This window comes from Phoenix dactylifera, chromosome 9 (genome assembly GCF_009389715.1).
Source record: "Phoenix dactylifera cultivar Barhee BC4 chromosome 9, palm_55x_up_171113_PBpolish2nd_filt_p, whole genome shotgun sequence".
In the NCBI taxonomy this organism is placed as follows: Eukaryota; Viridiplantae; Streptophyta; class Magnoliopsida; order Arecales; family Arecaceae; genus Phoenix; species Phoenix dactylifera.
This window is the reverse complement of record NC_052400.1, coordinates 21,081,232-21,093,265: the sequence shown is the minus strand read 5'-3', so window position 1 is coordinate 21,093,265 and position 12,034 is coordinate 21,081,232. Positions and strand designations below refer to the sequence as shown.

Sequence of the window (12,034 nt, the reverse complement as noted above, 5' to 3'; positions counted from 1 at the left end):
CATTTTTAGAATTAGTATGTTCTATGTTATTTCAGTATAAAGCATGGTGAATGGCATCATAGCCAAACTGAAAGTTGCAACGTCTAGGCAGCCAAACGAGACCAGTTTCTCTGCTTGTATATATGGACGGCAATGATGAGCTAAAAAGGTTTTGATCTTCTTTAGAAATGACTGAACTTTTGATAGATTTTTGGAGCTAGAGTTGCAAATTGGCTTAAGCTTAATCGAGTTTTAGGCTGCTAAGGCTTGGCTCAACAATACCAGGGGTGAATTCAAACTCAAGCCAGCTTCAAACTTAGCTACAAACGCTACTTAATCGACTGACTAGAACGGATTGCCCGGGGCCAAAACTGCCCATTTACATGGCAGCAGCATGCTTTAACTCTCTCTTATTATTACATGGAATTCCAATTCGTTCCTTCGCCATTTCCTATCGCATCCTAAGACTTCGAGACCATGAAGACTTGGAGGCAATCCAATCCTTCCACTTGCCTCCCCCTTCGATCCAGTCCCCTCCGTGTCTTTCTTCTTCTCCCAATCTTTCGAATGCCAACAAATTTCTTCTTGCTTTTTTGAGGATGTAACGAGATCATCCCTAATGTCGACAAGAGGAAGAAACCAAGAAGACCGAAGCCTATTACATATAAGAAACCTTGACTTATGAACCGGGGATCATCCACTGATCGCTTTGAGAGCTGTGCATACGGAGGCCTCTTCTTGTCTTTCTTCTTCTTTCTATCTTTCGAGTACTGACAGAATTCTTCTTGCTTTCTTGAAGATAGAACGAGATTATCCCTATATGAGGAAGAAATTAGGAAGACCGCAGCCTGCTACGTAAAAGAAACCCCGCAGATCATCCACCGATTGCTTTGAGATATGTGCAGATGAATAAATAACAGCATTCGAAGCGCGCTTTTGAGAACTATGCGGTAGACTAGGTAGCCTCCTTTGTGGCGCAGCATTCGGGTGGATTGATTTAGGCCAAGGTCGGAGATATATCTTATCTTCTGTATCATTTTCTTTCTTTTGATTTGGCAGATTGTACACACGTGGAATCTATATATGAACGCCAATTTTAAACCCAAAAAAAAAAAAAAACTGTGCGGCAGCCATTTCAAGACGGATAGCCCGAAAGCTCGACCTGAAGGGCATAAGCCGAATTTAAGCGAGGTCACCTCAACGACTGATCTACCTATCACAATCGCAACGACGACGCTGCTTCCCCCCCTCCGTCTCTCGTCTTGCCTTCATTCCCAGCAGCAAAGAGAAGGTCTCCTTCTTCTTCCCCACTCCTCCCTCCCCTACAAGAATTACGCGAACTACTTTATTTTCCCTCGCATTCTTATCCGACCAAGAACTAACTCTTTTCTTCTGGCTCTCGTAGATAGAAGAAGACCATCATCAACCACGCCAACGAGGAGAAGAAAACCAACGGGATAAGGAGAACTATAGGTCCTATCCAAGCAATATATAGTTTCTTGAATTCTTTATATTCACAGCAGAATAACTTTTTAGCCACCTTATTCTCAACATATCGATCGTTTTCTTCTTTTGCAGGGAAAAAAAAAAAAAGAGCAAGGAAGGAAGAAAAGGCCATCACCGTCTCGGCTAAGCGACTTCCAAAGATGCCGGGCCTCCAGCGCCGCGACGTCGAAGCGACCGTCCCGCCCGACTCCTGGGAGAAGGTTGCCCAGGGGGTGGCCGACGTGACGGCGGCGGTGATGACCGCGCTCGGGCTGGCCGGCTTCATGAGCGGCGCATCGAGGTGCCATTTCGGTCTGTGCGACGTCCCGCTCCCCGAGCGCTTCATCACCGACCACCCAACCCTGGTGATCGGCATCCCGTGCGCGGTGCTCGCGGTGGCTCTATGCATCAAGAAACGAAGAGCCGCTTCAAGAACCGAAGCTAACGGTAACAGCGAGAATGGGGGAGGCGCTGCCGAGGTTCTTGATGACTTCTTCGAAGCATATCATGATAGTGTCTCGGTTGGCAGCGATGGTGGTGGCGAGAACTGGACAGTCCGGCCGCCGATACGCCTGCCACCGGTGGTGAGTATTCCTAGCCCCTCGTCGTCGAGGACAGCTGGTGGCGTTTCGGCTGGCAGCGGAGTGGTGACTGCGGCGGACGTGGAGCTGACGGGAGCGAGCCATCACCGGAGGAGTGAGAGGGAGAGAGGTGTTGACATGCCGGGAGAGGCGGTCAGGGATGGGAGAGGAAAGAATGCTTGAAGAAGATCGATGGTGCAGAAAGGAGAAGATGTCAGATGTTCGCTTAACCGGTGTGTTCGTGGTTGAAGTTTTACTGGCCTGGCTTTGTTTGTCAGGGACGCATGGAGCTCTAGTTCGATCTATAGAACCTTTCAGTCAGTTCTTTGCTATTGTTCTCTCATGATGGCAGTTCTTGAATCATTTGTGCCCGATATGATATGAACTAATAAATTGTGATCTGAAGTTGAGGCGTGAAACTGGTACTTGAGCTGTTTGATCACGCATCTTTATCTCCTTATATTGAGGCACCAAAGTCCGTGCTACGGGTTGTGTTCTTCGGCTGATTGGCTTGTAAATCCTTCTTTCATCATGTTTTTCATTATATAGATCGATGTTTTTAGCCTGGCTTTTCGCCGGGTGTTGTTCCTTAATTTTCTGCAATCTATTTTTTTTAATAAATTAGATGATTTAAATTAATTAGGTATATATATATATATATATATATATATATAGGGGATTGATAACCTACTCTCTGTTATCAATCTACCCATTTTTTATTAGACAAAAAATACCCTTACTTTTTATAACTTTTAAGGATACTTTATGTCTTTTTACAATCTCACATTTACTCACCCTCTTAACTCCTCAATTAATGCTCTCTCCCTCTCTCTCTCTCTCTCTTACATATACATATACATACACATACACATACATACATACATACATACATACATACATACACATATATACATACATACATACATATATACATACATACATACACACACATATACATACATACATAGACATACATATACATACATACATACATACGTATGTATGTACATACATGCATACACACAAACACCGGAGGGAGGGAGGGAGAGAGAGAGAGAGAGAGAGGGAGAGAGCATTAATTGGGGGTTGAGAGGGTGAGTTAATGTGAGATTATAAAAAGACATAAAGCACCCTTAAAAGTTACAAAAAATAAGGGTATTTTTTGTCCAATAAAAAATGGGTAGAGAGTGCCACCAAGGTAGTAGCCTAGTGGTAAGGGGGCGATAATTCCGCCCAAGTTGCCCGGGTTCGAAACGCACGGGCATCGATTAAATTAGGGGACCGGATGCCCCACGCTCGGCTGGCTTGTTGGCGGTTATGCTTTCCTTCCACTTGTACCAAGGTGGTACTGGGATGACGTACCCACACGTGAGGCGGTGAACCCAGTGGCTTCGGCTTTATCTCCGATGATGCTTTGGCTTTATCTTTCTGGCGACCAAAAAGTCGACTATTCAGCTGATAAATAACCTGCTAAACAAAACTGACAAAAGTTTTGCATCCAGAAATAAAGCGCGGACATTAAGACCGTCCAACAAACTTCCTGCAGCACGCACTTCCCACTATATAGGTCATCCAATAAATCACGAATTACAAGCCCAAATACTTGAGCTTTCCAATTGCCGATTGACAGTAGCTATGCGATGATATCTTTAAAAACAAGTCAGTCCCCGTCATCCAGACAACCATATGAGGACTGGAAAGTGCATTAAATCTCAACTAATCTTCGGACATCCAAATTCTGTAGACCAAGTTTTGACATTTAAAGCCAATATGCACAAAAACCAGCAATGAATTAGTTTTTTCTTTTTTTTTGAGAATTCTAGCATTGAATTAGTCTACTTAGAGTCTTAGACATCATATTTAAATGCAACTGCTGCAACAATGGCACGAGCAGAAAAATAGGAGCAACTACTTGAATACATAGGCTGGAAACTACGAAGAAGCCACTTCTCAAGTATGATATATCCTGCATGTTAACGCATCTATATGGTCATCAGTCAAAATGTATGAATTTACTGGTGCTTCACTGGTGAGTCGTCTGATGACTGCCTGAGCATGACAGATCCCTGTATAAAAGCCCACAGGGTAAAAAGTGCATTCGAATCATGGCTATCCATAACAAGCTTTGCCGATTCCCTGTCAATTTGGGCCACCTCCATGTCTCCGGTCATCACATACAGAAGATGGACGGAAAGGGAATTTCGCAAATTGGATCCTTAAGACTGGCGAATCCTGTTTCCTGGCATCAAATTTATATTCTGCAGGAAACCCGACTAGGTAATTAGTCAATGGTGTGGATTGGAATTAGAATATGGAGTTGACAGATCATGGTATTTCCGCATACAGGCGCTATCTTCGCATCACTGTTTTATGTTTACCAAAAATGTTACAAACCCAAGTTTATAATAATAAAATATCATCTGACCACAGCAGTGAAGAAACAACAGCAGGAAAAACTTAGGTTGAATGATATGATTTTCCATGCAACTACATTTATAGCTGATGCTAGTTATGAATGATCGCATTTTCTGGTTTTGGTGTTGGTGGGGGAGGGGGTGGATGTCTTATTCATGAAAGCTATGCAAAATGTGTGAATCTTTAGAGAATCTGAGCAAATATGGCAGCACATGAAAGTCTAGCAAGTCATGGCATGAAAAATGCACCTTGAAGAGCTTCCAGAGCAGTTAAAGCACATTTGGCATCATTAAACTCCACGAAGCACAGGACATGAGCCTTATCTCCAGTCTGCAAGCCAGCAGTTGCACAAACTATGAGCAAACTTCTAGGCAGTAAAACTCACACTATTTAGTTAATATGTTGGAGAGAATTTTCAAATGGAACAGATAACTGTCATAGGTTTATGTCAAGCTTGAATGTTCAAACATTGCAAACTGTCGGTATCGAACTTTCACAAGAGCACCATTTGCAATGACAGATGTACTGCTCAAAGGACAAACACAACCAAGCTAGAAAATCTGAGAAAGGCCAGAGCATTCTAGATGAAAATCATCTAAATTTGTGAATGTACCAATTTAAGAAATAGCAGACCCTCTTCATTATAAAGCTGGTATCTATATAGAATCTAAAAGGGATAACAAAAATATTCACATGACACCACGAAAAGATGATTGAAACAGGCAGTTAAACCATTTCGAGAACAGCAACAGATGGTCAAAGAGAACATTTTTCAAATTCATGTAACTGATCCATCTAGTCAACTAGTGTTCTTAGAAAAAACAACCTTCGAGGCACAATCACAGCATGAAATGGGTACAAATTCAGCAAAAGGCAAAGTGTAAGTGCTTCATATTAACTGATGAAACATAATTTGAAATTTCCAACATCAAGGCATCCAGATTTTGCCAGAACAAAAAAAGGTCTGCAGATGAACTTGCTGACTCATAAACATCTTGCTCTCAGCTTGCTCAGTGGCTCCTTCAAGTTAAATCAATTAAGCAAAGAATCCGGCTTAAGCCACATCTTAAGGCTCAACAAATAAAATAGCTCAGACTGAACACTGAAAAGTGTGGCTGGCAAGCAAAAAGAACTAGAAGTTCGACTTAGCATGTTTAATCGCGAGCTAAACTTTTGCATGGACAGCTGAGATTGTCCAAAGCCTGAACTGAGTTTGAAAACCTGCTTGATATGATCAAGCTGACCTGAAGCCCAAACGTCAACGTAGGTTGACTTTTGAAGGCCTATAAGCAACAGATTGTGGAATTTGCATTGAGCAAAAGAAAACCTTCAAATGTCTATGATAAAGGAGGTGGCTATAAAGACCTAAAAGTACATATGCTGAATGGAAGCATAACAACCAGCATTTTCCTAATAAAGGATAATCAGGAAGTACAAAAAGGGGATAAAAGCTAGAACACGTAAATCCAACAATAAATCAGAAGGTCCTCTCCAGCAAGATAGGCTAACAGAACATTTAGAATTGATGGCTGCAAAAACAAGTTCACCTTGTGAAGGGTACTGAGGGAGTAGTGTGCAGAGAAATGTCTCTTGAACAGGAATGAGCAACGTTTTGGAAAACTGAGAAATCTATCATCTCGGTAGGTGACAAAGGCCAAGATGAACCCAGATCTTGATTTATCTTGGCCAAAATGGAGGATAAGGACACCTGGAAAAGTCCAAAATTTTTCAAGATCCTGGTAGATATTTTGGGATGAAGGTATAAAAATATTAGCTAATATAGTAAATCCAGGATGCGTTAAGGCATTAATTTTGGAGTCTATTAATTAAATATCAATTTAAGGAAGTAAAAAATGTGATTGGAAAATATAAGCCGATATAACAGTATATCAGCTAATATCTCGGAATTTATAAGTTTGTATCGGCCAAGATAATAGAGGCCAAGATTTTTAATATCTTCTTTCAGGATTTGTCCAATATTGGCATAAACCTAGATCTCAGCCAAGATGAGAACTTCCAGAAACAAATGGTCCAACAGCATCAGCTGCATTAATAATCATCTCTGACCACCATCGATTTAAAGACAGAAATTTGAATAGAGAGGAAGGTTGAACAATATTAAGTAATATAGCTTGTATCTCTCTCTCTCTCTCTCTCTCTCTCTCTCTGTGTGTGTGTGCGCGTGTGTGTGTGTGTGTGATACATAATGATAAAAAAATTGACAAGTAGAACATCAGCAGCTACATGTAAAATATCATACGTATTTTAACACGACTTATATATTCATAGGGAGCATATATCAGCACAATATTGAGACACTACAGAAAACTGCAAATTTGACATCAAAGATATTAATTTGAAACATGAACCCATGGTTATGACCCCAAAATTCTCAGAGGTTGAAAATACCATAAAAATAATTTTCTGATCAGTATGAAATACGCATATAAAAGTGCCTCCAGTATGAAATACGCATATAAAAGTGCCTCCAGTATAAAAATAATTTTCTGATCAGTATGAAATACGCATATAAAAGTGCCTCCAGTGGCAGGTCATCAGATTCGGTTTAAGAGGCAGGAAAGAAAGTGGACAGTGAAAGAAGAACTTAATGTGTCTAGTGAAAGTAATTTAATATTTCATTTTGAAGGATCTGGCCTTCATTATAGTGGCAAAACATGGTCTGTAAAGACAATACCAAATTGATTGGGTGTGCTATGAAATTATGCTCATTGGACAATAGGTGTTGCCAAAAAATAAATAATCATATTAATCAGGCCATCATAGGATGATAAAGAATCAATTCTACATATCAGCAAGCAGTAAAAACACCATGATTCTCATAAGCATCAAGAATGAATCGATTACATTTCAAATATTTATAACTACTTCATGAAGTTTCAAAATTTACCAAAATAAGAAACTGATTGTATCAATATACTTACACGTCTAGGCTCCTTATGTACAACTTTGATATCCTTGAAACCAATAAAAGGGCGGAAGAGATCTTTTGGTACAATATTAAGGATTAGAATAGAAGAACCAAAGAGTAATCAAGTCAGAAGGCAAGGTCAATGAGTCACAGCCACAAGGATACGGGCTACTTCTCTCCTTGTACAATCAGTAGGAAGGCCATCAACAAAAAGGATATTAGACTGATCTGCAGATGCACCATCAGATTTTACCAAAGGATTGGGTACGTCTCTGATGCCAGGCTTAATGCCTAATGCATCTCTTCTTGTTAAGCCTGGCTCTTCTAATGGAGTATATCCTCTTATGGTAGCTCCAGCAGCCAAACCACTAAATCCAGGCGTAGCATGACTTCCTGCTCCAGAAAGATGATCTGAACCATAACTTCCAGGTCGTATCGGTATCTGAGTACAGCCACAGCATATGAAAGATATCACTAAGCAGTAAGATGCTCTGTACTCAAATCTTAAATAACTTTTAAACCACTTCTAGGTGAAATCTTACATCACTCCGCAGAGAATCTGATGTGCCCCTTGGATCACCAGCACTCTGCATGTGATCAGATGCTACAGTAGAACCATCAGATAAAAGAGAACCACGAATACCGGCTCTTGGATCTGCTCTTGGATCTGTTTCATATAGAACAATAAATCAATGAAGAAAATCCAGAAGCTAGAAACCAAAAATATGACAATGGTATTTCCTTAAGCAGATTATTGTTGATGGACAAGAACATGCCATACATAAACATCAGACTTATATGGTACAGGACATGCCAGTCCTGCTGAACATAATACATTGTACATTAAACTTATTAAAACATTGATAATTACAATCATTTTTTATGTATGCAGAAGAAACACTTCTCCGTTCTTAGATGTTATATCTGTACATACCATGAAAATGAACTAGAGATGTATCTAAGTGTAAGTAATTGCAAGAACAGAATAAAGAGGAAAGGCAAGGATCCTATACTCCAGAATGACACAATGACAAGTGTAGACAAAATGTTAGAATTGCTCTTCTGTATAGGTTAAAACACATATGTGACCCTAGATAACATCAAACCATATGAGTTAAAGCATAATAACCAGCAGGTTAGTAGCAAACGTCAGCATCAAAAAATAAAGTATGCACCCAGCAAACCATTATTACTAAGATAGCCAGCCCATTTTAATTAAATGTTCCTAACCAGGAAGATAAAACAATAAAAAATCACAATAATTAAGAAAAATAAACATGAAATCTTTCATCTACAAGGACCATGACTATGGTCAGTCATATGTAATATACGATCTACAGACTACAAAAACAAAGGTAAACTACAGAAATAGTGATAGATTAAGCATCAGCTGAATAATCTAAAGGGAAAAAAGGCTAACAAGAACAGGATTCATCAGTTGTCAAAGTTCATGTCTCACATACCAAAATGTTTCTCATCATGATGTGTTCACGCACATCAAACACATCCTTTTGGCACCTGAAACTTCCTCAAAAACTTGGGAGATGAATGCTCATTCTTAAATTTTAACCACCCTCTAGAAAATGAGGAGTGCAAGACCTACAAGCGAGTGTAGGTGGAACCTGCAACACGTGGCATGAGCCCCACACTCTGCCCTCTTTAAGAGAGCTCACAACCGATTCAAGCAAGCTGGTGTACTAAGCAGAAAAAGGTATGGTTCACACCATGTGTATGTGGACATTTTCTAACACATGGCCTTAGTTTAACGTTTCCTTCCAGAAATGGAATCCCCATAAATCCCTAACAGTTATATGTGTTCTCTAGCATAGAAAGTAAGAACAACTGTTCGGTAATTCCCATTGTAATATCCACTTTGGGGAAATAAACAAGGAAAGGTGGAAAAAATGGAAGCGGGAAAGGAGTAATGTCACCAGTGTGCGATGAAAGAATACTTTGTTAGCAGAAACAAGAGAAACTTCTCTACTATCATAATGGAGACTCTTGGAAGTAAGACTCCAACCCCATTTGGCTCCATATTTGATTTTTTTTTTTAATAGAATTACACCTTACAAGAGAGACTTGAGCCACCTCCTTCCCAGGAAATGAGTCCATCATTTTTCCTTAATCTGTTTTCAGGATCCACTCCACGCCCTTCTCTTCCTCGTATTCCTAAAATTTCCAGTTTTTTTTTCCTTTTGCTTTTTAACTGCATGCATAGTGGACATGCACCTTGTGTGCTAAATATTAGTTTGAACAATGAAAGGGATATCATAGGGAAGTGCTGGAAACTGGTTAGCAGTCTTGGAGTCTCTTCTTGCATACTTAATCATGTTTCCCAGCAACTTCCCCATAATTTTCGAGGTCTTTACCTCGATGCTTCCCAAGGGTGGTTCCACAGAACCATGCCCCCCTGCAACTAAGATTTGCATGCACAACTTCTATGGAGTTTATGCAGAAGGAAAGATAATATCATAATAATGGTAAGAAAAAGAAATTATAACCATTGCCTAAACATGACACAATTCAAATCTCTGTAACTGAGTAGGCAGACAGTATCATTACATGAGGACTCAAAAAATCATATCGTTATGCAATCACATCAATTAACTCTTCCGTGCAAAGCAATGCGGCACGCTGTGAAGGTTTTCTCCGAGTTTAGTACACTCCATCCGGGTGGTGCATTCACACGTAATGTGATGTGCTGCGGGCACCAGCACAAAGAATTGCGAAGAAGATATCAGCATTAACATAACTTAATCAATAAATTTGATAGAATATATGGCACTAAATAAAACCTAACTCATCTACCTTCATTACACGGCTATTCCTATTTGTGATGTACCTCTCCTCCACCCTAAGAACACATCTCTCTCTCTCTCTCTCTCTCTCTATAAATATATCTGGAATCAAATAGCAAAAGATGACTGTTCGAAAGAGGGGCCGTCTATTAAAAATCTCACGGCCTCCTTCTCCCCCATCCAAGAAGATAATAGCTATTTCGACGATCGAAACAAGAAAATGCTTCCAGCTTCTCTCAAACATTGACCAGGGCTTGCCGGTGGCCCAAACCAAGCGAGCAGAAGGAGAAGGAAACAAAAGGCTTGGGCGTATCCGAAGGAGGGAGAAGGGAGAGGGAGACGGAGGGTACCTCTTTCGGGAGAAGAGTATCTCCGGTAGCGATCGGACATTGCTCACCTCTCCTATCTTCCAGTGCCGGTACCGCTGGGGGTCGAGGTTGGGGTTCGGGTGGCGGAAGGAGTCCGATACCGAGTACCAGCGCCCCTAGAGAGCGTTCCCCGTATGCGGCGCCGCCCCGAAACAGTATCTAGCCTCATTTCATACGAGGGGACGAGCCAGGACCGAATGGCGGCATGCATCCAGGTGACACCCCGATCTCAATTGTATATCTTGATAAATAAAATTAAAACAAAGTCAAAAAACTAGACGTACAAATACCATTTGAAGAAGCGGAGAAGAACTAAACTACAAAAGAAAATGCCATAGATCCTATAAACTTTCTTTTGTTCAGTGCATGTTGTAAATCATTAATTCTACGGCTTCTAAATTATTCCAGCATGATTTTAGACTAGTTCATTGGCCTATATATAACCAAACTATCTTTACCCTAAGAGTGCATGGATAGATTTTAAGAATATGTTCATTGCATTAAGAACCATCTATCTCTCCAAGGCTAGATCCACGTATGGTTAACTTGGTCATTATAGATTTTAAGAATCATAGTTCTACATCTGGGTTTGAATCATGCGTTAGGCATGCTCACTAGAGATATTTGTCTGTGTCGGCATCTCTTCCTGGCAAACCACCAAGTCGACAAAGCCCTGTCGATTCTAGCTTTAGCTTAAGCGGCCGAAACTGATCTTAAATAAGATCCCATGTTTAGCTTGTGCCTGTGCTTCAAAAGCGGAGCTTGGAACAATGCTTCTAAGCCTTGGTATATAAATTTGATAACCGATGCTGGAATTTCACTTGAAACTATACTAGATCAGCTCATAATCTAGCATGCCTCCTCAAAGCCAATATAACTAGGTTGCTGTGGACCTTGTTAGATCTCCAAAAGGAACCAAAACGAGCAGATGGGACAAGAAGGAAAGCCATCCCGCTGCGGCAACTTAGCTTGTCAACATTGTTACATAATTCAAAAACCACACGCTACTACCAATATTCATGTTATCGACTTCCCCACCCTTCCCCGGGGGTAACATTTCACGCAACAAAGATCAGACATTTTCATCCGAACGTAGATGAATTATTTAAAAGCTTTTTCTGGCCAAGTAAAAAACTACCTTTTGGTGCTCGAAGCGCAGATGATGCTACGATCATTTACGTCATGGACACCTGCAATGAGAATATATATATATTTATAGCTGAAAACAAATGAGCACAATTATATTCCTATCAAATTTTCTTCCAAATTATAATCCAGATTGATAAAAGACGATGGTGCGCACTTCCCACACACCACACGGGAAAGAAAACATCAACGGTGCGATATGACTCACGTACTATTTAGCTTTCGATGTGTACCACATGGCTTTTGACGTGCTCACTCCCCAGCGAGCCCGATTTCAACCAACTTCAATTAACCAACCTGGAGTTCGCTTATTTCTTATATTCACCTTTCTTA

General features: G+C 40.5%; 1 protein-coding gene across 1 annotated transcript; it reads right to left on the bottom strand.

The window, feature by feature from the left end:
- Positions 1–3,816: 3,816 nt before the first annotated feature.
- Positions 3,817–10,806, bottom strand: LOC103709601 (nuclear speckle RNA-binding protein A-like). Its single transcript, XM_039130436.1, has 6 exons — positions 10,538–10,806; positions 7,932–8,056; positions 7,555–7,831; positions 7,403–7,464; positions 4,709–4,790; positions 3,817–4,303 (listed from the first exon to the last, which is right to left on the bottom strand). The coding sequence occupies exons 1-6, from the start codon at positions 10,575–10,577 to the stop codon at positions 4,185–4,187; spliced, it is 705 nt and encodes a 234-aa protein (XP_038986364.1). The 5' UTR covers positions 10,578–10,806; the 3' UTR covers positions 3,817–4,184.
- Positions 10,807–12,034: the final 1,228 nt, after the last annotated feature.